Source organism: Macadamia integrifolia, chromosome 5 (assembly GCF_013358625.1).
Source record: "Macadamia integrifolia cultivar HAES 741 chromosome 5, SCU_Mint_v3, whole genome shotgun sequence".
NCBI lineage: Eukaryota > Viridiplantae > Streptophyta > Magnoliopsida > Proteales > Proteaceae > Macadamia > Macadamia integrifolia.
In genome coordinates, this window is record NC_056561.1 from 39,990,455 (window position 1) to 40,016,482 (window position 26,028).

General features: G+C 38.4%; 3 protein-coding genes across 3 annotated transcripts in view; 1 reads left to right on the top strand and 2 right to left on the bottom strand.

The window, feature by feature from the left end:
* Positions 1-5,186, top strand: part of LOC122079019 (SUPPRESSOR OF GAMMA RESPONSE 1-like) — an 8,589-nt gene extending 3,403 nt beyond the window's left edge. The window contains exons 3-6 of the mRNA XM_042645234.1: positions 1,655-1,841; positions 2,651-3,129; positions 3,610-3,933; positions 4,583-5,186. Coding sequence (XP_042501168.1) covers positions 1,655-1,841; positions 2,651-3,129; positions 3,610-3,933; positions 4,583-4,636 — 1,044 coding nt within the window. The 3' untranslated portion in view covers positions 4,637-5,186. The remainder of the gene's footprint in view (positions 1-1,654; positions 1,842-2,650; positions 3,130-3,609; positions 3,934-4,582) is intronic.
* A 2,317-nt stretch (positions 5,187-7,503) lies between these two features.
* On the bottom strand, positions 7,504-10,401 carry LOC122078186. Its single transcript, XM_042644068.1, has 2 exons — positions 9,774-10,401; positions 7,504-9,000 (listed from the first exon to the last, which is right to left on the bottom strand). The coding sequence occupies exons 1-2, from the start codon at positions 9,837-9,839 to the stop codon at positions 7,903-7,905; spliced, it is 1,164 nt and encodes a 387-aa protein (XP_042500002.1). The 5' UTR covers positions 9,840-10,401; the 3' UTR covers positions 7,504-7,902.
* A 9,332-nt stretch (positions 10,402-19,733) lies between these two features.
* On the bottom strand, positions 19,734-22,297 carry LOC122078811 (pentatricopeptide repeat-containing protein At1g08070, chloroplastic-like). The gene has a single exon (XM_042644952.1). The coding sequence runs from the start codon at positions 22,225-22,227 to the stop codon at positions 20,125-20,127; it is 2,103 nt and encodes a 700-aa protein (XP_042500886.1). The 5' UTR covers positions 22,228-22,297; the 3' UTR covers positions 19,734-20,124.
* Positions 22,298-26,028: the final 3,731 nt, after the last annotated feature.

The following is a 26,028-nucleotide window of genomic DNA, read 5'->3' on the forward strand; positions in this document are numbered from 1 at the left end:
AGATGCCTCAAGTTCTCAAGAGGTAAAAAGTAAGAGGAAGAAGAGAAAGAGAAGCCTGCAATGGTGCCGCAGGAATGAGAGGAGAGGTGAAGGGAACAGATCTGAATCGTATGGGGGAGAGGGGAGGAGAGAAAAGGAAGAGGCAGCATCCTCAATTTAAACTCAAACTAGTTATTTTCCATTAATCAAAATCATAGGGAGGGCTATGCCTAGTACAGCTATAAATAGAACTTGAAAAATAAATTGAAACAAACTTAAAACTTTAAACTCTTCTTTATTTCTGGGAAAAGGGTACCAATAGTGTTAGAATGATTTGTGGAATTCGTTGGATAGATTGAGACTTTCTTGGATCGGCCACATGTCAAATTTTGTGGTCTTTCATGGATAGGCTCATTCTCTTGTCTTAAAAAGTCTTTGTTTTCCAAACATGATTGTTTGAATAATTTTATTTAAAAAAAAAAAATTCAAAACATTATATTGATATGTGGCTGTGGCAAGTCATATTGACTGTAAGTTTACCCGTCCACTCAATTTAAGCACTAACAGGATTTCCATGTGGCAGCTGGCACTGTTTGTGCCAGATCCCCCCCCCCCTTCTTCTTTCCCTAATCTTTCTTCTCTCTTTCTGAAAGAAATTTAAATAACCTTCTCTATCCTCTGGTTTTGATGCACATTCCAGGCAATGTGTTGGGAGGGAAGTGGCAAATCCCGGAAACTTGCCACACCAGGAAAAATTGCATTGTGTTTACTCTGAAACCCATAACCGTCTATCGTGCCATTACCTTGTAGAACAAATAAATGCTGACAAATTTTTTTTTTTCATGAGTATCTGTCATAATAGGAATCCTAATCTCTTTTGCAGATTCATGAATACAAGCCATGAGAGGAGTTGAAAATATCTGTGGACTCCCTCAGTATGAACTACCATAATTACATGAAGTTCTATTGAGTCTCTGAGTCACAGCATGATGTATTTGCTCCCATTCTGAATGTCCAGATCAGAGACATCAGTTCTTTAAACATGACATTGACAACACCATAGCTTCAGCTAATTTCTAATGATCATCTTCAAGTTCAGAATCAGTAATTCTTCCAATTTATCCCTCCCACAGCAGTGCAGCACAACACCACCCCACCCCCCCCCCCCCCCCCCCCCCCTCCCCCAAAAAAAAATATTTAAATTGTTCCATTCAGTTCTGCTTTAGTTTCTAATTGGCTGATATTGGAAGGGATACAAGATCACATTTGGGACACCATGAGTTGGAAAAATCAGTGCAGGATCTTGTTGGCCAAAAATTATCCAGAAGTCAGATATCCCAACCATCCGATTCATTGTCTTTTGCCTAAATTATTTGTGTCATTTTTTCTTGATGTAACAACAGAATATGATGCATCAGCTGACTAGAAACGTAGCTTGATGAATGAATTCAGGGTCCATTTGATTCCGAGTGCTCTATTCATTCCACAATTCCATTGTTAAATCATTCTTATAGTATTCCATACTGATATCTTGCATTAGCTGTCCCTTGTGACTGATTTTAGGTTTTTTCCATTTAAAAAATGTTGTATGGAATGTAGCTGGACTACTGTAGCAAATGTGTTTTTAAATGATATTGCAGTTAATTGTTTTTTTCATGGAGCTTGTATTGTGCAGGTTTCCATTGACTGGCCAGGCCTGCCTGCAGGTGTAAAGTTTGATCCATCTGGTGTAGAGCTTTTAGAACATTTAGCAGCGAAGGTTGGGCTTGGGAATTCGAAACCACATTTGTTTATTGACGAGTTTATTCCCACACTTGAGGGTGATGAGGGAATTTGCTATAAACATCCTGAAGATCTTCCTGGTAAGTGGGTTCTCAGATTCATCTAAACCAAGCCAATGACTACCAAGAGAAGAACAATACTAATAAGCTCTGGAACATTAGAACTTATGTAACTAGAAAACAGAAGAAACAGATTTCTCTAGGTCATGCAATTTAGAGTTTTTTTTAGGTTGTACATAAAATACTCTAATGGCAGGTCAGAGGAGGCTGAAATTTTGTGACAAGTAGATCCCAATGTCCCCTGCTTGCATGTCAAGTTTCAGTCTAAACAAAGTCAGTGAAGTGGCAAAACAAAACATTGGAAAAGGGAACTTGCTGAAAAGAAATGGATGGCTGAAAATACAAGGGAAGATGCCAATACATAGGGGGGGGGGTGTACTATAACATTTGAGTGTGAAATTTGAAATGGGGCCAATCTTGACCATTCCCCAGATATCCGATGGTTAGAATTTCCAAATCATCCTTTCACATGGCATAACTGGGTGCAATCTAGAGATACCCTTTAGATTGCATGGCCTAGAGAACCTTCCACCCCCACCTAAAGAAAACACAAAATAGATCTCAAAATCGAATTTCAGGCTAGGTTTCATTCTATCAGTGGGGACAAAGTGCAATTATCCCTTCGACGAGGATATATGCACTTTGTCCTTCCCTAAAGGACTTCAATTAGTTTCTTTAAAAGAGCCCAATGAGTTCTTTAAGCTTGTTTGATCTCCTCTTTCCTGGTCAAGTTTCAATGCCAAACAGATATCATATGTCATGTCATCCAGCCTAAATGTTATCGAGTTGGTACATTACTCTTTCAATTACCATATCTGTTTTCCCTTTAGGTGCCAAGAAAGACGGAAGCAGTGTCCATTTCTTCCACAGAACAGCTAATGCATATGCAACTGGTCATCGCAAGCGCCGCAAAATTCACAATCAATGTCATATGACAAAGGAGCATGTCCGCTGGCATAAGACTGGTAAAACAAAGCCTGTAATAGATAATGGAGTTCATAAGGGATGGAAGAAGTTTATGGTTCTCTATAAAAGTTCCAAGAAGGGATCCAAGACAGATAAGTTCAACTGGGTGATGCATCAATACCATCTAGGGATGAAAGAAAATGAAAATGAAGGTGACTATGTGGTTTCCAAAATTTTCTACCAACAGCAGCAGAAGCAACACGATAAGAGTGATTTCAATCTGGATACTGAAGAAGCTGATAGAACAGCAGTCCAAGCCAGTCCATGGACACCCAAGACGGATACTCCTAATCTGCATCGACCAGGGAAGCGCCCTTTATTTGATGTGGACGATGAAGAGAATGTAAACTACTAAACTTTCTAGCCATTTTGTATTCTGAACTGTTGGACGAGAGAATATAAATGCTCCATGGGTGGACCAGGGAGGATGTTCAACCAATGGCATGTGATAGGTGTGATGTATGTGCAGCAATTTGGACCAATCATTTGATCGCTTAGAAACCTCTGAGGTTGAAAATTGACTCAACTTCCATCACATTAACTCTTATTTTGATCATCAGTTAGGTAAGCTTTAGTGGCATGATCTCCTCTGGAATACATCCATTGGTGGATGCTGGGTCACTGACCTGCCTGCAATTGAGGCATTTATGGTTCTGTTATTCACCAATCGTAACATGCCTTGGTTAGAACATCTTCCATTTTATATTAAATAGTTTAAACATATTTCTGGAAAATGACCAATATTCTGTGTACTTGGGTAGTGCTTATATATGACCCTCTTTCATTATATGGATCATTACTGAAATTGTTTCTTGTGGATTAGGAATCTGAGTTCATCCAAGAGGCAACTCAAACCCCCCTGCCTGCTATTCGTCTTGGTGATGAAAGGGTGGATCCTTCATGGTGGGCTGGCGAATCTCAGGCAGTTGAGGACCCTGATCTGAATGGTGTGGGCGACTCGCTGTTATGCAATGAAATTCTTGACTCTTACGCTCCTATTGATAATCCAGGATTAAGAAATAACTCTTATCTCCTGGACTTCAATAGTAGCCAGACGAATGCAGTTGAAGGAGATGTTGGTGCAGCCAATGGAATCCCTGATCTTGATGGCATAGAACTTGATACACCACCAGACTTTCAGTTTTTGGTAAGCCTCTGTTCATACCTGTTTTTGAGGAATAATAAGCTTAAGGTAACCTTTTCATTGTTGGTTAACTGTACAACTACATCGGAGGGAACGGTGCTTTGTGGTACCCCTGTTAGAGGATGAATGCCTGCACTACCATATTAAGTGCCATCTTATGCTTGAAGTTTGTCCCCACTTGATCACCTTTTTTTATTTTTTGGGGTGGAGGGGGGGGGGTTGTTGTGGAGACACTTGTTCACCTTGTTACCTGCATTCTGGTTGGTAGACTCTAAAAACATTTTCCTGGAGAAATTTTGTAATTAAATTTTTTTATTTTGTATTTCTTTGTGATTTGTCTTTATCATATTGTACATGACAGAATGGCAGTAAAGCATTTTTAAGCATAGGTGATAGAGTAAAAGAATTCAAGTATCAATCGTATGATGGGGAAAGTGTCCTTCAGGGAATTTTGTGATTTACCAAGATGCCATTACTGTTTGGAGAATAAAATCCAGAAAAATAAAATGGAATTTGTTTTCCAATTTTTTCGTGTTAGCATTTCCATGAAATAGTTTGTGATTTCACTGTTGTATAAATTTCTTTTACCATCAAGCCATTCCTATATGTAGCTACAGTGTAACATTTACATTTTATTATCCTCATATTGCAGGATTTGCAGGTTGGCTCTCAGGAAAGTATTATGGGTTGGCTAGACCGGCTTTAAAGAGATGAAGTGAGGCGAGGTACCCTAATTTTGTTTCAGTCAGCAGAGTGATGGAATTTCACCTCTGCAGATCAAGTCTACAGTCTTGACCATACTGAGAGTGGGTCAACTGTGTTTTGGAAGACCTAGGACAGTCTCCACTGGGTCTTTTTTATCTGAAAATCTTTTAAAGTAGCTGGTGCCATTGAAGTTCCAGGACTAGCTTCAAAATGCAGCCCCAGTTTTAGATATTACATGGAAGATTTGGCACGACCATAGTTATATGCTGGACTGGAAAATGATCCCATGGCTTAGTTCTCAACTTTCTGTCCTTCCAGTGCAGGTTTAATATCTGGCTTTTCCCAAGTCTCAGCTGTCATGCCCTTCCTGTGAAGCTGCAATACAATCATATTAACCAGGCTGATTGCAGCCTTTGGTGTTATGATGCTTTTAAGTACACCTGCTGAGCAGCAACCGAAAAATGTAATAGCTACCAAACAAGTATGTGGTTTCATGTAGAACATATTGCTTTCATTTGAATATTTTTATAAAGATTGCACTCAAGCAAAAATTTATTTGGTTGCTACGAAGAGAAGATCGATCTGGTCTCACATTGAGGCTCACATAGTATGATCCTATAAGGCTTCTCATGCAGATGTTATTAATAATGAACGGCGAAAAAGCATCAAACTATCAAGACACAGCAGATGCTCTTTCTGTCTTGATGGTTGCCTCAGCTCTCCAGCATTTCTCATTCATGAGAAGATATTGGAGCTCAGGACCAGTTAGTTAAACAAAGGAACATATGCTTCCCTGCACTACTCTTGCTCTGGAAGGGGACAAGCTCAGGTGGGACTTTTAGAAAATAGAAAAAGGGATCAATTCTTCAACCCAAGCTTTAAAACTCTGGTAAGGATGGACTTTGTATGATTGCTTGAAAGCCAAAGTTGTTTTTTTTTGTATTGGTGTATTATCTTTCCTAAGGCTTTTGTAGTTTTGTGTGATATATTGATCCAAGTCCAAATCCTAGAGACCAACACGAAACGTAAGTGCTAAGGATGTTAAAAGAGCAACCCAATGCACAAGGTATCTGCTACTGCAGAATCTAGGAGGGGCAAATGTACGCAGCCTTACCCTCTGTTAAGTGCCAAGCACGTTACCTCCACTCTACATGGTATATATACCTATGAAAGAACCAAAGATGGGCCCTGGCTATGGAGTTCTTATCAGTTCTCACACAAAAGACCCAAAAGACCCAACCTTGAACAACCTGGAAAGGGGGACCATAACAAATATGGGTGGCCTTAACTAGCCCATATCAATTATCAATCATGTGGCCCTAAATACCCAAATCCAGATTTTACTCTCTCTCTCTCTCTCTCTATAAAAAAGAAAAGAGGAGATTCACAAGCTGTCAATGAGATTAAAAATGATTTATCTATTTTATAATTTTAAAATATTCAATTACTTATCTGAACTTTTCAACGAGTGGCTTTTATATATATTTTTAAAAAGGATCTGTTTGACGCCAGTGTGTAGATTCCATTCCACACCCCTCACATTCCATACCATTTCTCATTATACCTATTGATTGGAAACTGTACTCTGGCATTGTTAGATAAAACTCAGGATCTGATTGCCTGGATGGACCAAGGCCTATCCAGAGCAGACGATTCCGTACTGTATTTCTAGGGTCAGGGCAGAATCTGGTTGATTCAAGTCGAACCAGCTCAGAATCGGAATTGGAATCGTCCAAGAGCAATTTGGATCCTAATTCCACTCTTTAAAACCCTGCCCAATAGATGCCAATGGTCCTGAATTTTCTATCTCAACCAGAACTACAGAAAACCATCATAAATGTTAAATATGGTAGAACCCAGTCACCAGCTTCAGATTCATTGGAACCACAGGTCTTCCTCAAAACACTTTGAACCTATTAAATTTAACCCAGTAAGAGTTTCTAGCCACCAGTAAAACAGCAGAAGAATTAATTATCAGATTCCCAAAAAGGGTGAAATGTATGGGGTTCTCTCAAAAAGGTATTTCAATATTTTGATAGAAGACACTAAAAGGAAGATATAAATTTCATATTTTGCTCTCAATGATGAAGCATATACCAAGGGGATCTACAGATACATTACAACTAGAGGTTACCTGTTATTACTTCAAACTATTTAACCAATAGAAGTCCTACATGAATAGACTAGATTTCAACAAACAACAAACAAAGCATAGACTCAAATGCCAACTTCATACTCCAATAATTCTCAAAACTAATTATTAACTGAGAAGAATCCTGAGAACTAAACCATCTAACAAACCGTCAGCAACAGCTCGACTTGAATCAGAATTCTAGACATGACAGCCTCAAAATAGTTTTGAAGTCAATTTAATATTTGCTAATCAACAATTCATAGAGTTCACAACATGACAGTGGCAAGGTAAATCTATAGAGTTCACAACTTGACAGTGGTGAGGTAAATCTATAGAGTTCACAAGAAGACAGTGACGAGGTAAATGGAACATAACAATCGATAAACTGCTTTGAAATTGCTGCTGTAGGATAAACATGAAGCAAAACTTGTAGTCACTAGACACCCCAAACAAACGAATATTTAGATTTGTCTTGTTTCAATTTCCACCAGATCAAACACAAACCCACAGTGTCAACAAGCTATTCTAATATCAAGACATTCAACTATGTTATTTTCATTATAGAGATTTCTTATATTACTATTATCATAGAAACCTGCAAAAATGAAATAATGTTCATAATAACCCCAAAATCCTCTAGAATGGCACAGGAAAAGAATAAAATGAACATTACCGTTAAGAAGAGTTCCAAAAGCAACTGATTATACAAATCAAAAAATTAAAACGGACAAGAGTTGGAAGAATATATGAATAAATTAGTCACAAAGAAAAACAAAATTCCCAACATACAAAAGCTCGGGAAATGTCATTTGTTTATCATTTTGGGGGATCATGTCATACTCATACCACCACCTCCCACACAGCAAGCTCCTTGTTGACAGAGGGACATGTGACCTCCACATGGATGAAACCAAACACCAAGAAAAAAAGAGGGGATATATACAATGTTTCACCCAGGATATCCAACTCATCCAATCCCCCCCCCCTACTTTCTCTCTAAAGAATGATGGATACATGGTAATTGGAATCTCATACCACAACAGAGTCATCATTTGCCCCACAGAACCCTCCGAGGGGTGTCAAAAGAGCAGCCCTTTAAACTTTACAATGGAGAACCTCAAACCCCTAGAAACTTAACCACTTTCTCTTTTGCAGTTGCCAGGCAAGAGAAATTTATATTTGTCAGCATTGTTCAAAAGATATGCTGGAAGATGAACTGCTGAATGAGAAGATGGTATTGGTCCCAACTTTCCAATGATCTCCTTGAAAGTGTACTCCTCAGGAAGCATGTCAAATAGGTCAGCACCTTTGCAGATTACATCCTGAAGCCGTTTTGGATTCAAAAAATGGGAAAACCTCACTCGATCGACATGGCTGTAAGCTTTCATCTTAAATATGAATTCACTGATATGACGGAAGCAAAAGCTACAATGCCACCCAGCATCTGCAAGGAGATCATCGGTTTGACGATAATGTGCATACCTCGTCTTGCCTGTCTGATACCTGTGGACTGAAGCTCTCCAACTCTTGTCATCCAGAAAAAATTCGAACGAATACAGATAGTTCTTCAGTTGGAGATGGAGGACAGGAGGGATGTCATCACACCACCTCAAGAGATTAATTGTGTGGCTGCTTGGTATCTCATCAACATCTGACATTATCAACAAGTCGTCATCAGTAATACCAGCTATTCTGAGGAGCTGATCAAGTGCAACTCGCTGGTATGCCTCCTCAACAAATGGGTTCTCCCCTTTCCTAGATTTCCCTCCAATGGTCCCATAAGTTAGCCGAGGCTCAACAAATTTGAACTTATCTCGATTGCTTGCAAAAACCAGAGGCTTTGGCAATCCTGTGAAGGTTGAATTTGATTCTAACAGAACAAACTGTGTGATGTAAGGGTACAGTTCATTCCATCGAATGGTAAGGATATCCAACTCATTGCTGAACAAAACCGCATCAAATACACGTCTGGGGGACTCACGGATTCCCCATCCATGAAGTTTGCAAAGGTTTTCCATTGAGACATTCTCATGATAATAATGCGGTAAATCATGAAAGGGTTTGGGTGGAGATTCCCATAATGGCCGTAGGAAATATGTGATCTTCTGCCCGTGCACATAGATACCAAGAATGCATGTTGGAATCAAAATGAAAAGAAGCATGAAGATCTTCAAATCCAACCCTCGAAGAATACAGCGAAGTCTTGACATGCTCAATGCAGCACGAGTTTCCTGCAAATTAAAAATTCAAGGATCATTAACACCCTAATATTTTTCAGATATCCAGAATGAAAAAAACAGACACCAAAACAAAAGAAAAGCAACCCATCTCCAAAATGACGATTGAACATTGAAGAAAGTATATAAAAACCTATAAATGCATCTACGATCAGAGACCTCATACCCAATCGCTCGGGTAGGATTTTTTCTAAGTTGAAATAAATGCCAGAAATCAATTTCTTCGCATGAATAAAGCTTATGCAGTTATGCACACGGTAATGAAAATAAAAGAGAAAATTCCTGCCAACCACCATATTTCTGCAACGAAAAGGGGCAGTGCTTCGCATGCTTACACCCAAAATCCACAACTTTATGACTCAAACTCCCCAAATCACAAATTTCAAAATCTCCCTAATACACATTGTTCCCTTTCGAATGGGTAAATCTGTAAGGGTTCGAAAAGGGGGATTTTATGGGCACAAAAATTCACAAATACAATAGATAACAATACAACAGAAAATGAAACCCATTTGTGGACGGAGATAGGGTTCATATTATGATGATGATGACGACCAGGAAAGTGTACACATCTAGAGACACCAATCGAAGAAAAGAGGAAGTCGTTTTCCATTGACCATAAAACGAGCCAAAAGCAAACAATAATTTTAAATGAATCACCAAAAATCGGGGTAAAAAGGGAAGATGAGAAAGGGAAAGAAGAGTATCCTAAACACACACAAAAATGTAACTTTTATTGAAAAAATAAAAAAGAGAGAGCAAAATACCTCGCCACAGACATCTTCACAGATATCATCCGTCTTCTTAGAGCTATAATAACCTCCTTCAGGCATCACGAATATCCAATTTGAAGAGAAATACACGATTAATCCAAGACCAATCTGCCTCTCTCCTCTGCAAACTGAAAGGGGTTCAAACCAGATCAAAAGTTCAAATCTGGCAAAAGGGTCGAGAACCCACTTCAGAATCCAGGCAGAGAAGTTAACAGAGCTTAGCGATCTTGGTTTCCTCCTCTTCCGATCCTCTTTTTAGCTTCTCCAACCCCTTCAGCAATTATAGCCGTTTGGTGGTTTGTCCCCCCTTATTCACTCAGATATTCTTCTCCGCAAATACAAAACCGCTCAAAATGAAGAAAAAAAAAATTATAGGGATATGTAAAACCCTAAAAATTCTTAAATTCTAAACGGAAAATCTGAGAAGAAAGTAATAAAGAAAGAGAGAAAAATGGATTTTTTTTTTTTTTTTTTTTTTTTAAAGTACAGAAAAAAGGAAGGAGAAAGGCTGTGCCTCTCTGGAATGGATGGCAGTTGTGAACAACAGAAGGAGAGGAAAGGGAAGCCGTTTCTCTGGTTTTTATCTTTTTCTTTACGCTCCCAACCCCACTGGTTTTTCTTTTTTTGCAATTCTCTCCCCTCAATCCTAACTTTATATACCCGTTTATACCACATTGCCTGTCTCCTGTCATTTTACTTGTCTGACTATTTTGCCCCTCTGATGATCCCCATATATTGTTCTACCAAGAAAACTAATATCAAGGGTATTTTAGATATTTAGATATTTATTCTGGCCCCACAAGCCAATTGACCGGGTCGGTAGACCCAAATACAACCGTTATGTCTCCTAGAGGAGATATTTTTTCAATTCCAACCTCTTCATCCTCCTCTTTTATTTATTATTTATTATAATTATATTTGAATTCTTTAAAATTATTTGTAGTGAGTGATAGGTGCAGTGAACATTCAACAGCTCAAAGTATTCAGACATATGTATTTAAGGGGCTCTTAATCACCTAACGCTCACTACATCGATATAATGATTTTAAATGATTTTCACGCTTGAGGGATTAATATTGGATTATTTGAATTGAATGATTCGTATTGACATTAGTAGAGACTGACATTGATTCCGAGATGATCCCATTTTAGTGGATATCAAAGGTAAAAGAGTAAAGTTTTAATTAATAAGGGATAAATTTGTCCGATCAAACTCAATTTAAGATGATCTAAATTGATATCAATTGAGACAGCTCCCAATCCTAATACCAACTTACTAAAACCATGGTTGTGAGAGGAGTAGAGTAGAAAGAGAGATTGGAGTTTAAAAGAACGGAATCAAGATCCAAATTTATTTCGGCCAATTCCAATCTTACCTTCAAATTGGATCAGTTAGGAATTGGCCTAATATACCCTGCTTTTTTTTTTTTTTCAATATATGCCCTACCTTAAAAATCCAGTATGGGTTCGATCGATGTCAATCAGAATATGATCAGATTGGGTTGATATAGATCCATGCAGAAATATGGAAAGTCGAAAATTTATATTTGATTCATATTCGAATCTATTTAGGCATTATCGAATTCAGAATTTTAGTTCGTAAATGATATTCGATTCCATTCGAAAGATAATCAGATTTGGATTTGAATATTTTCATTTCAGTTCGGATAATATCCGGTTAATTGAATATCCAATGTAAAATTGATTGATTTAATATTTTAAAAATCGTTTGATATATCACTATACTACCCTTATTACTAATATTTTGGTAGTTTTTTTTGGCACGTTTCTAAAAAGTGCATTGAACAATGGTTTATAATGAAATTGATAATTAGAGTTGATTGAATTTTATTTTATTTTTCTTCTAAAAATGGGTATCTAGGCCAAGTTATATCAGGGTTGAATGAGAAGCATTTAACTTTCACTGAAAGCAATGAAAAACACTAAACACCTTGGGGTGTTAGTGGCCCAAGGTGTACCTAGTAGGAGTCGAACTTAGGACATCCATGTTTACGGTCCGTACCAAGTTCATTGCACACCAACTACTTCCAAATTTGAATTTTAAAATAATGTATCAAATTCAAATATATCATTGGATAAATGGATTCGAATCTGAATGATTGTAAATCCAAGCCGAATCCGATCCATTTGCGTCCCAAGCTTGGAACTTGGGAAATATGAACTTGGGTCGGACTTGGTCATACCTTGGAATGATTATAATTAAGTTGATTTTTATCCTTATAGTTAAACAAACGCGTTCAACTTTTTAATTTTAAAACCTAAACATTGAAGCCAAAGATATAAGACAAGATTCAAAGTTTTGAAAAGTCAAGAAACCAAGTTTTAAGTCTCTCAAATGTCTGATGGTTTAAGGTTTGACCATTAAGGAGTTAAAATATATTTTTTAAGTCTTTAAAAAAAAAAAAAAAAAAAAAGGTTTATTCAGGTATTTTTATCTACCTCAAAAGCAATTCAGTTTTGAAGAAGATTATTGTCATATGAATTTATGAGGAAATGATGATATTAATACTTGTAGAATCCTCATGCCATGCCACATGCTACTATTAGTATTTCTATGCATATCACATGCCAAACATAAAATTGGAAAATCAGGTAATAGAAATAAAAATTAAATAAATAGAGGAAGAAAGTTTTTGATCCGCCAATCAAGTAACTGACACCGTTGTTTGGATGACAGGTCATTGAAATGGATTATTTCTCTCCCCTATTTGATAAACTCTCAATAAAACACCCGCTTTTGTGTTTCTCTTCCTATTTTAAAACCCCATGAAACTAAAATTGAAGTAAAATTAAAACAAGAATAAAATGAAAAAATATATATATATATATATATATATATATATCATCTCCTATAATTCTATAACCCAAAAAAAAAAACCTACAATGGTATATTATTTTTAACCAAAATATCATTGAAAATTCTTTTACTAGCCTCTTTTCTGTTGTGGACCCAAAATGTTGTCATTTCACTTTACATCAACTCTACTCCAACCAAACACTTCAATTAAGTGTTCCTTTTATATCTTCTCTTGTTTTAATTTACTTTAATGTATAGCAGAAATTTCTGTTTTAATTGATTTCAAACCAATGTGAGAGTCTCATCTTCATAAGAGTCTTTTGAAAAATTTTACTTTGAAATGTTATAGATGGGGTCAATTAACATTGGTCCTCTATCTATCCAATGATTATAATTGACATATTATATTAGCTATTTATTGGTTTGGCCTAATTTGACAGCTTAAAATTAATGGAGGAAAATCGACCATATAAATGAATTTGTAGTTGAATTTAATATATAGGATGTATAAGACCAATGGTTTGAGGAATCAAAAACAGCCATCCTTGTGGTTCAAAAATAGGTTTCTTTGAAAAAATTATTTAACTAGAGCCATGGAAAGGATATTTACCCTTTTTCGCTAATGATGGGTATTCAGGCCTTCGGCCTGACTAGTTCCGCGAGTCCATACTGACTCTACAACCGCATGGATTAAATCATATCGAGGTTGAATGAGAACCATTCAACTTTTACTGAAAGTAGTGAAGAACACTAAACACCTCCGTGTGAGTGGCCCAATGTGTGATGTCCGAGTTTACGGCCCGTACCAAGTTTATTGCTCACCAACTGCACTACCCCCTTGGGTTAAAAAAGTTATTTGAGATCTCTCTCTCTCTCTCTCTCTCTATATATATATATATATTTCCTTCTTATGACACTCTCTTTCCTTTTCTAACAAACAACAGTGACAACAATAAACTCAGGCTTATCCTAACTTGATGGGATCGACTACATGATTCCATAAAAAAAATTTAATAATAATAATAAAAAAAAAAAGGAAAAGGAAGAGTCGAGTGTAAGAGGAAAGAAGCATACCATAATAATTCAAGATAATTTCAACTAAATGGGGTCGACTACTTTCTCTCTCCTCTTCATCTGTTGACAAATTATCTTTTACCACCCTTTTTTATTATTGGAAAAAAAAAAAGAATTCATTAAAAGAAATTGAGTTATTTACATGAGTTTTCGAAGTATTATTTTTGTGATACTCTCTCACCACCCTATTAGTTGCCTCCCACCAATATCACTATCCTAATGATTAGTATGAAAATAAATTTTTGGAATTAGTCTTTTTTTTTTCTCAAAGTTGGCTGTATAGGAGAGAGAGGGAGAGGTTCAAAATTACAAGTTTCTGATAGATGTTCAGCTTTTAGAAGCCACATCAAATTGCTCTCATGTTAATCATGGAGAAACAGCCCAACGGATAATTAGAAAGACTTTACCATATCTCTTTGAAATTTTTGTCAAATTCTTCCCACTGAAGTTTCCATCCACGAATATTGGAGAGCTCTATCGTTATACAGTTTTGACCATAAGGCTCTGATTTGGATGGACCCGGTTGAAGTGATCATTTTTTATTTGACAATAGAGTGTGGGTTGGGTTTGATTTTATCCATAATCGACCTTTTTTTGATACATGACCAGGTTAAGCCCAAATCTCTGACTCTCAAATTGGTGACTTCCATGGGAAAGGTTATGAAGACAAGTCATTGATGAACAAGTAATGTGGGCATATAAATTGCAGGTACCAAGTCTTGAAAGGAAATAAAAGACCTAATCTGATGGCTGGCCATGTCATATATGACCAATTGATCAACACCAGTATAGACAGGTCCACTGATGAAACGGGATCCTTTCTCGCGCGACATGACGTATAGTGCAGGAGTACCTTGGATTGTGTGACCATGCCTTGGGCTGCATGTCTAAGGGCTCTTAACCCTTAAATCTGTGCTACCCTATAGAGTGTGATGCAGGCCAACCCAATCCTTGACTGATTCGAGATTAAAATGATGCTTTTTATTTAAAAAGAAAAAAAACAAATCATTTTTTATACATATAAACATCCATATCAGCTTAGTATTAGTATCAAATCCGGCCAATAAAGTTGTACTTACTTTCTTTTTTGACCTTTTTCCTACCCTTTATTTTCTGCCTTTTAAAGCTGGAAAGGGTATCTTAATCATGTTTTAACATATGATCCTAATGATGTCATTTGCCAAGGGTTTATGACTAATGAAAATTGCTTTTATAATCTATTTCTTTAGAGTATGGTGAAGGATTAAGCATTCAACCCCTCTAAGGTGGTTGTTTCTATAGTATGTCAACCTTATTGTTTGAGGAAGATCACGGATAATTAGCTGAACTCAATTTTCGATTGAAAAATGTAACCGATTTCTAGGGCTCATGTCAATTCCAATCAATTTTGAATATATTTTTTTTAGAACCCGATCACTGAAACCGATCCCATTGCCACGCGATTCCAATTTCTAGGGTTCATGCATAGATTTTCATCATAAATTTGAGTTGGGATCTCATGATACCCAAATTGCTTATAATGTATTTGTTTTCTTTTTAGTGGATAAGCATTTTAGAGAAGATGTGGTTAGTTAATTAGTTTTGTTGGGTTTAGTTAGTTAAGTCTGTTGGGTTTAGTTAATTATTTAAGGAAGAGCTAATCCGAACTCAAGAGGTCTTTATAATACACAGACCTTGAAGACCCATGCTGGCAAACAACTTGGAGGTTGGAAATGGGACATGACAATTGATACCACAGCCCAAAAGGCCTAAACGATCTTCACCTACCAAACACCAAACAAAAATGCAAACCACTTAATTGCAGTTTTGTGGGGTGGGGATGTTCTCATCTGTATTGTTTCATCGTGCAGTTATCACTTAGGGGGGGAATGTCTCATCTAGATCGTTCTATCGTACAGTTATTAGTGAAGAAAATTTTTGTCCATAATATTTCATATCTTTAGTTCATAGTTTTTAGAATTAATATTGGATCAACCAAGACTAATAATGATACTTGACGGATAATAATGTTTTTATATTTTCTTAATTTTCCTAATGTTATTTTGTCCTTTCATGCCGTATTGATGATGACTGAGGAGACTAGCACAGCAACCCAGACTAGCACAGCAACCCACCGCCATGATCTCCACTTAAATCGCAGATGCACAGATGGGGAATTGAACCTAAGACCATGCGCCTAATCCACACAATCCCCAGTTCGCCCTAACCATCTGGGCAACCCACGGGTGGATATAAAATAAATAAGAAAACACACATACACTCACACAATGCGTACGACAGGGTTCGATCCCACGACCTCCTCCCCTGGGTGCCAACTCCACATGCCGCCGGCTCCACAAGCCGAAGCTACCACCACTAGGCTATCCTAATGTTCGTACCCAGTTATACTTCATTCCTTAGAAGTTAAATAACATATGACCTAAATTCTAAAATCATTCTTTCCCTATTTCGTTTACTGACACAGGGAATGACTTAATTAATTTATTTTTGAATGATATTTTATTAATTTCTGTAAATACTTAGATTTTCTATTTTTTTTTTCACATAATCTTTCTCGTCTGGTTCTATTATATTTTTTTTTGGATATTTATATTTCAAATATATTTTTTTGTAGTTGAAAATTAATTTTCATAACATTGACTCGGTGGTCCACTCAAATCGAATCGGCCGGCAATCGAATCAGCCGGCCGGGGTGTGAGATCAATCTATTGAGTTTTCAAACGATGGGGTCCTCCTCGCCACCGGAATGCCGCGTCTTGACCTCCCAAGATCATACTCGGACCACATGCAAGGTGGAGTGTTTTGGCTAAAGTAAAAGTTGGTCAGAATTTGATTCCATTGAATTGAATAAATCGTTATACTAACAAGGAAAGGAAGTGGAAAAATTCCAGGGAAAGATAGGAAATAAACGAGAAAGGGTCTTTAGACCAGGAGAGAGAAAGAGTCCAGAGTTGGGAATTGAAGTTAGAATTGAAACGTAAAGACTTTTGATCCACTCGACTCTTGAGAAGGGCTGAGGGTGATGTTGACCTATTTGCCTAGATTCTCTTGACACCACCCCAAACATCCCCGTCCCCAATTCCAACACTCTATAGACATACCTTCCCTGAAACTTCTCAAGGTTCTGTTTGGGTTTTCTTTGGGGAGAGGTTTACCTAGGAACCCAGAGTGCAGTTTCCCATCAATAGGGATCACCGAAGATGATTTTTGTACACCAGACAGTGTGGAGAGAATGTGAAATGAAATCTGAACTGTGGGGACCTTTTTTTTTTTTATTATGAATGAGGGAATACTTGGGGTGGGTAATAGATATGGAATGGGAGACTTGAATCCCAGACTCCTAAGCACATAATGCAATAGACTACGGTAAGTAGTTGACCACCCAAACCATTTGTCATTTTATTATTATTAGGGAAAATGTTCTCTATGCAGGAGCACATTCCCTCTGTCTGTGTCTATCTTTCTCTTCCAGAGATTTAAATCTCAAGAGTCAAATTCATTTCAGTCTTGCTGATACCAATCCAGATTAGTTTGTATCATTTTTGGATTGATTGGTTTTACCCCCACTTTTCATTAAAAATGGGGTTTTGACAATTTTACCCTTGATCTGATACCTTATTTAGGATTAGACAAGTATCGGTATCACCAAGGCCGATCCTGATTCTTGATATAGTCTAACCAATCCAATACCAATAATTAGAACCATGCTCTCCTCCCCTAATCAAGGGGTAGAGATGTCTTTTCACATGGATAGGAGAGAAATAGACACATAAGAAGATTCCATGAGCCACTAGGGTAGGGTACGTAGCAGCTTTGAGTTTATCTCTCTCACCTTGTCACATGAAATGACCTCATTGCCCTCCTATGTATGATACCATTGTGTCGCACCTCATTGGTACCCTCTCCTATGCTGCTTGCATAGACCCTTCTCCTTATAATCATTGTTGGAAGAACCATAAGGCCATGGCAACTAATTAGGCAAGACATACACGCACATGAATGAATGTGTGTGTGTGTGAGAGAGAGAGAGAGAGAGAGAGAGAGAGAGAATATGTAGTTTCCTTTCTGGATTCTGGAATGTCAATTTTACCACTTTGTCACTCTTACTTGGTATATATGCTAGTGTGCAGTAAGTATGCCAGTTTAGGGTTAGACATCACATCACAATTCTAAATTTTGGTCAGCGAAAATGCTTAAATATAAGGTTGACAATGGAGAATGACTGAAACCAAAAAAAAAAGACAATATAGGATGATGGCAGTGATCACTCCCACTTGGCAGTTTTCACTCTCAAGAGAGATTTTTCAGCTAAGATACAAGCAAGATTATTGCGTTACATCTTTTATCTGTTGGGGTTTATCTATCAGTCTTTTTGATACCATCTCAGCCTCCCAAAAAAAATCTTGTTTCTTTATCCATTGAAGACTTCCAAGGATTCAACCCTTCACCACATCCTCCTCCGCAGACCCTTTTCAGCAGTGAAGAAAGAAAGAAATATTTCAAAAGCAAGATACTGTGAGTCCTAAAGACACGCACCATCACTGTTTTAGGCAGAAAGATGGCATGCCTAGACCACGACGTTCATGGCTATGGCTGACTGTCAAGGACTCACATCAAGAAAACTCTAATTTTAAAGCTCTCTCTCTCTCTCTCTCTCTCTCTCTCTCTCACAGCAAAGATCATGAAGAAACAATCGAATGCTGATTCTCCCCAATTCTTAATCGTGCAATTCTTATGCAATTCTCTCCGTGCACGCTACACCTGTACATTTTCAAAATCCAATGGTTGTAGAAGTTTTTTTAAATTCAAATCCATTTTAACCACAAAATTCTACAACAGTTGGATTTCAAAAATGTACAAGTGTCACATGCATAGAGAGAATTGCACAAGGAATAAGAATTGGAGATGATCTAAATCTAAATTGGAAACGACAGCCACACAGCACACACTCACTCAGCAAAGATCATGAAGAAACAACATCCCCAACACACATATACTCGGCAAAGATTATGAAGAAACAATAGCTGCAACACACACACACACTCTCTCTCTCTGCGAAGATCATGAAGAAACAACAGACTAATCACACACAAACCAAGGATTAACGTATCGGTATCGATCGCCGTATTGGTCAGCCAAAATTAAGATACGTATTGAAGGGTATCGTATCGTATCGGAGATACGCTAAAGATACACACATAAATGGATATGAAACATTTTTTTAAACACTTTTGCTTAAAGAATTTGTTAAAAAAAAATCTATTGATAACATGTATTATGCATTAACACTACATTGAGTGTATCGCACTAAGAATTCAAGGTTTGTAGTTGTCCCATAAATGTAAAATCCTTGTTCCTAACCTTGATTTCCACTTTAGTTAGAGAGAAATATGGCTGGTAGCAACTTTGGAACAAAACCCCCTCAAAAATTCGTATTTTTCTGAAAAAATTACCCATCTTGGCCATTATATGATCGTAGCGCATTGTATCGGTACATAACGATACTCACCGATACGTATCGATTGATACATACTGATACGTACTGATTGATACATACCGATACTAACCGATACATACCGAAATGTATATTTCACCTCGATTTTATATTTTCCATAAAGTCGTATCAGTGCATATCGTATCACATCGATGTGTATCGGTGGTGTATTGATGCATATCGGTATGTATCGTAGGATATATATCGATACAAAAGGATTTTAAAAATTCCATGTATCGTATTGGTGTGTATCGTATCGGTCGACTAAATTTAAGATACGTATCGGAAGATATCGTATCGATATCAGAGATACTTTAAACCATGACACAAACACACTCTCGGCAAAGATCATGAAGAAACAACAGCCTAATCACACACACTCTCGGCAAAGATCATGAAGAAACAATAGCCTAATCACACACACACACACTCAGCAAAGATCATGATGAAACAACAGCCCCATTACACACACACACACTCGGCAGAGATCATGAAGATACAACAGCCCCATTACAAACACGCACTCGGCAAAGAAACAACAGCCCCATCACACAGTTGGCAAAGATCATGAAGAAACAACAGCCCAAGAAAAGGGCCTGTTACATGTATAATATTTAAAATTTGCTGACTTTTGGAGAGAACGTTTACTAATGCAGTATCTCAAAAGTTTCGGATAAAATACATGAATCATCTAAAAAGAAATAAAATCATATTAATTGCCTAACTACATTCTACATTCATTAGCATGGTAACATGCCTTGATGGGAGTCATGACTCATCAAATGGTGGTGGGTCATCCTAAGATCTAAGATATGTTCATGAAATGTTAGGCTTGGAGCATGCTTGAACTTTTCAAATGAGTCGAGCCTCTTCACCATTTTAGGCTATATGGTAAAACACAGCAATTCCTCCTCAATGTTTCTACAAAACATCTTACTAGACAAAGCCATAGAAACAGCTTACCAGTAGTCGTTGCAAGAACAAAACCCTTCTTTGAAATGGTGGAAACGATTACGATCTCTGACAACAATTTCTCTATTATATACTCTTGATATCATCTTTGTTGCAGTGTGGCAATCAGTACAGACTCTCAGATTTTTAGATATTCTAATTGTGGTTCCAGGTGAAGTTTTAATAAGACCGAAGGCAATAGCCAACTTCTCACTATGGTGGGACACTGATGCTTCTTTCTCATCTTCCTCTGCATCTAATCTTGCCTCTGCTGTGTTGGGCACATAACCAGCTGACTTAATTCGCTTAATAATGTCCTCAACTGCACCATAAATTTCCTTTGATTGTGGATGGGAACTATCTTCTGCAAAAAATTCATGAATCACTCCATCCAACTCAATTGAGGAACACCCTGGTGTCTTCTTTATTCCCTTCTCTTTCATCAGACTCCTTACCTTTAATGCATACTCCCACCAGCCCACTGATGCATAAATATTAGATAAGAGAATATAGTCCCCACTATGAGTGGGGTCCAGTTTAGCAAGTTGTTTCAGAGATTCTTCCCCAATTTCAACATTTTTATGAACCTTACATGAAGCCAAGAGTGTTCTCCAGACAACTGAATTAGGTTCAATTGGCAAGTTTTTAATAAACTGATATGCCTCTTCAATAAGCCCCGCTCTACCAAGAATATCGACCATGCAACCGTAGTGCTCAATCCTTGGCTCGATGCCAAAGTCTCTGTTCATACTAACAAAAAATCCCCGACCCTCATCAACGAGGCCAGCGTGGCTACAAGCAGAGAGAACGCCTATAAAAGTCACGTCATTTGGTTCAATATTATTCTTCTGCATCAAAGAGAAGAACTGCAGGGCCTTTCTTCCCTGACCGTTGTTGGCAAGACCTTGGATTAGCACTGTCCAGGACAAGACATTCTTTGAAGGCATCTTTTCAAACACTTCAAATGAATCATCTATAGACCCACATTTTGCATAGAAGTCCATTAGTGCGGTCCCAAGCGTAACAGTGAGCTTCAATCTCTTCCTCTTTATAAAGGAATGGACCCATTTTCCCGTTTCAAAGGCTCCCAGGACAGCACAAGACGAAAGAACACTGACCAAAGTAATCTCATTGGGATCCACCTTTGCCTTTTGCATCTGGTGGAATAGTGAGAGTGCCTCCCTACATCGGTTTGATTGGCTGTAACCAGAGATCATGGCACTCCAAGCGACAACGTCGCGTTGTGGCATCTCATCAAACAACCTCCGTGCGGTATCCACCCGACCACATTTTGCATACATGTCAACAAGAGAAGTGATCAAATTGAGATTCCCCTTTAAGCCCTTCGCCTCTATAGAATCATTTATCAGTTCCCCCAATTTTAAGTCCCCCAACCTTCCACTGGCCGTCAGAACACTAATCATAGTAACATCATCAAAAGCAACATCACACTGTAACATTTCATGAAACAATTTCACAACTTCCTCCCAGCACCCACTCTTAGAGTAACCCGCAAACATAGAATTCCAAGTAACGATACCTTTCAGGAGCATTCCATCGAACACCCTGCGAGCAACTTGGACTCTGCCGCAGTTCCCATATAAATGGATCAAAGTATTCTGAACAAACTCATGAGACCCAAAACCAAATTTGAATAACTGGGCATGCATCTGCTCACCCTCTTTCAATGCTTTTAATTTGGAACAAGCTTTCAAGACACAGGGGAAAGTGTACGTATCAGGGTCCACTGAGCTTTCTAGCATTTGCTTGAAGATCAAAATGGCATTCTCAGGGCATGATTTCAAGGTGAACCCTCTAATCAAGATGTTGTAAGCTGCGGTGTTGGGTTCATCGATCCCACGGAAAATGGAAAGTGCGTAATCCATGCTTCCAGGGATAAGGATAGAGGAAGACTCGAGGAGGTGTTCGGCGAAATTGGGGTTGAGAATGTGGCCGGTTTTGATGGCACAGGCGTGGATTTGGTTGGTGTCTCTGATGGTTTTGCATTGTTCTAAGATCAAGGTTCTGGGGTTCTCAGGAAATTGGGAGACGATAGTTGCTGTTGTGGCTGTAGGGGTGAAGGCCTTGCAAGATGATAGACTGAAGGCCATAGTTTTATTACTATTAGTTCATTGGATGCCAACAATCCTGATTCCTGAGTTCTCGGTTTCAGATAGCCTCACAGATATATGATCAGTTAAACCAAAAGCATCATACTGGCCTAGTCTTTGGTCTCATTTGGGTCAAATCGAAGCAAGAAAATTATCAAAATTGGTCTGGTTCAGTTTCAGGTTGGCATCCGGTTGAGTTAATGGAAAATTATCGATTTGTTATTGGGTTGGTTTGGGTTGTTTCGATTTTTCTATTTATATGAAGAAACTAAATATAAAGCCTATTATTTATGGAAGAAAGAACGCTACCTCCTGATGTGTGTCTACACCTAAACACAACAGGTGCGGAAAGATCACGTTGCCCCATATTGAAGATGATCATGTGTGCCCCCCCACTGATCGTGCCCACTAGGTTGTACTTACACTGAGAGGTAGCATTCTCTTGCTCATAGTTTATTTATTGGGCAAGAGAACAGTGTCTGTTTGTGTCGCCATTACACCAACATGCAAGCCAATGAAAGGTCACAAAGAGGCATTTGGGTGGGAGGTGGGAGGTGGGAGGTGGGAGGTGGGAGGGGGGGAGAGGATATTGCTTTCTTTTTGTGCCCATCTGCATTTGGGCATAGAGACATGCAAGTGGATAGGGTTCTTTTCTCCTCACTTATTCCCCCTTTCGGTTTAATTTCTATTGTTTAGATTGGCCTAGCCAATTTTGATTCTTACGGTTTTGTAAGAACCCCAGGCTAAAACCAGCCAAATAAGAGTTTGGTTCGTCTGGATGAACCAGTCATTTTTATCGGTCCAACCAGTTCACCAGAAATTTGACCCACTTATGTACGGTCATCTTTTCTATTTTTGGATGAGAGGTAGGTCGTTTTTGCTGAGTTTGAGATATGGCAAAATTTTAGACCCACCAAATAAGCCCAGTTAGGACGACAAGATTTATTTTGTCTATATATTAAAACCCAGTCCATCTTCATACCGTTTCATGGCCCATTTCCCCTACTCAAATACCATAGACGTATTTGACAGATAAATGGAAAATTTTACCTTACGCTATGAGGTCAAGTTAAGGGCAAGGTCAATTCTTCATCTTCAGAGGCGACATCCCCTCCAAGAGGGTACGGGCAATGTTTTTACTTTTACCCCATAGGATAAGGTAACGTATAAGAGAAAATCATTTACCCTACCTTACAGCTACCCCTTACATCTCTTAAGAGTTGGGGTGTCAATCGGTTGGGCCAAGTAGTTTTCAGTCGGGCTTAATCGGTCCCTGTCAATTTAATGTTCCACATTGTTTCTGCCCATTTGGGTAATTGGGTCTTGGCCAGGGCATAGATATATTTTTATTTGTCTGGTTGGTTGCCAAACCATAATCAGGCTAATTGGACAATAATTGGGATTTAAATAGGTTAATTAACTTATAGGGCTATAAATTGTCCTTGAACATGCCATAAATGTGTTATAACCGGGCCAAATGGGCTAAAATGAGCTAATCGAGTTATAAACACTTGGTTATCAGTCGGTCCTAGTCAGGCGATCGTCAGACCAGTATTTGCACAGGAAAAGATCAATTAATAGCTTGATCATTAATTGATCGATGCTTGAGTCCAATTCATTTAGTAATCGGGCAAGCCAATCTCTGCTTTAACCAATTGTTTAAGGTTGGACTTACTGGTGTAGGCCAACTTTTGACACCCTTACCTTACAGGTAATGGTAAGGTTGAACTCCTTCACGTTCAACCTGAGCATGACATTTCAATTTGTCACCGAGTTCAATCCGACTTGATATTCCCCAACTTGAACACAAAACTATCGGATTGTCCTTATGTCTAGTCAGAAATTTTTGCCACCACTACCCTAAATTGACATCATAGTTGTGTTTGGTATACATATTTGGAGTAGATTCTTGATCTATAATGCATTTTGAACTGATTCTTCTCTATTTTTTCACTTCAAAATGCATTTGGACTATAATTTATTCAAAAAATACATATCAAACACAACCTCCAATTACAAAATAGCTTGGATTGGCCACACTTTTTTTTTTTTTTAGCCAAGGGTATCCAAGTCTTTGGCCTAACTAGTCCCGCGGGCCCATACTGACCCCACAACCACATGGACTAGGTCATAAGGATTGAATGAGAAACATTCAACTTTCACAGAAAGTATCGAAAGCAGTGAATAACACTAAACACCTCGTGTGAGTGGCCCCAATAAGATAAAAGGAGTCGATGAAGTTCCCATGAAAGTGGATAGGTTTCTGCCAAATGTGGTCGCAATTTGCAACCCAAGATTCTCTCTTCCATTGTAAAAGTGGATATCATTGTCGCCATGGCTCTTTCGGCCTTTGGGAATCTTACTAAGATAATGTTGGAAGGAAAAGTGGATGCCCGGAGGACCGAGTGACCGACCGAATGCTATACCCTGTCAACAATCCAACCTCAGCTCTCCTCCTCAGTCCCTAGTGGGCAGTCGCCGCTGGTTCATTTTTATTCTCCCCTATCTCTCTTTCATGATCGAAATGGAATAATTCTTTCTCTAGATCGATCGAAACCTGGCACTGAATAACAGTAACAACCAGCACTATAAATAACCCAATTATGATTGCAAGAGAAGGCAAATAAGTTGATCGAGCAATCTTGTTCTTCTTCTCATAGGCATTTCATCATACATCTGATCGGTAAGTGAGAAGTGAGTCAAGATGCAAAGGTGGGCAGTGAGAGAGAGAGAGCAGAAGCAGCAGCGGAGTCAGAATGGGTTGCAGGATTCGCAATCCGCAGGTGACTACCAGTCTTATGTGCGTCAGCTTCTAAAGAGCCCCAGCGTTGCCGAAGCACCACCACCACCACCACCTGCTGCTCCCAATGTTTACTCCAACCCTACTCCTACTCCATTCCGTCCAATGGAATGGAGCAACCGTACCTCAGATGACTACCACGCTCACGTCAGTCGTATGTTACGCACGACAAGCATCGTCGATGCCCCTCCCTACCCTAAAGTTCATGCTCTCTTCAAGAACGACCAGGGCCATCTCAACTAAGCGTAGTAATCACTGCAACTGGAGCGCTCAAGGCGTGCCCCATATACCTTTATAGATCCACATAATACACGCTCTCTATGCTTTATCATATACCTACTGTGTCCGCACCAGTGGTTGAAGTCTACAACTCTATATGTTAAATAATGGCAATAAAAAACCGCGCCTACCTCTGCGCTTTTATCTAATAGGGTGTGTGCGTGTGTGCGTGTGTGTGTCAGTAGCATAAACACAAGCAGTTGGTGTGCTAAATACATAATATATTGAAACAGGTTGATTATGGACAGGAATCAGAAAATGCAAAATATAATAATCAAAGAAAGTTTTCTTCCAACCGTGGAGGAGGGTTCTTCCATCATCCTAGGGTCTTAATTACGCCTCCCCCGCCCCTCCCCCGGTCAATAGGACTCGAAAATACTCCAACTGTCCTTAATGCCCATCCCATCGGCGAAGGAATTCCTCTTTCGATATGGATGAAGGAAAACAATATCCAGTTTCTAAGGATGTTTTTGCTCTCCTTGTGATTCTTATTAACTTAGTTGACCATGTGCACCTCTAGTTGTGCCATGTAAATAATTGGTATGGCAATTTTAACCTATAAAAGATTGGTAATATGTCAAATTTCAACTTTAAATTTAATCGTATACTCCGGTGAACCTTGCTCATGGTCTACAATCTTTCAATACTTTATTTTTTTACTTCCATTTAGGTTGAAACTTGATATGAAAGCAAGGAACAATTGATTTACCTACTGATACATT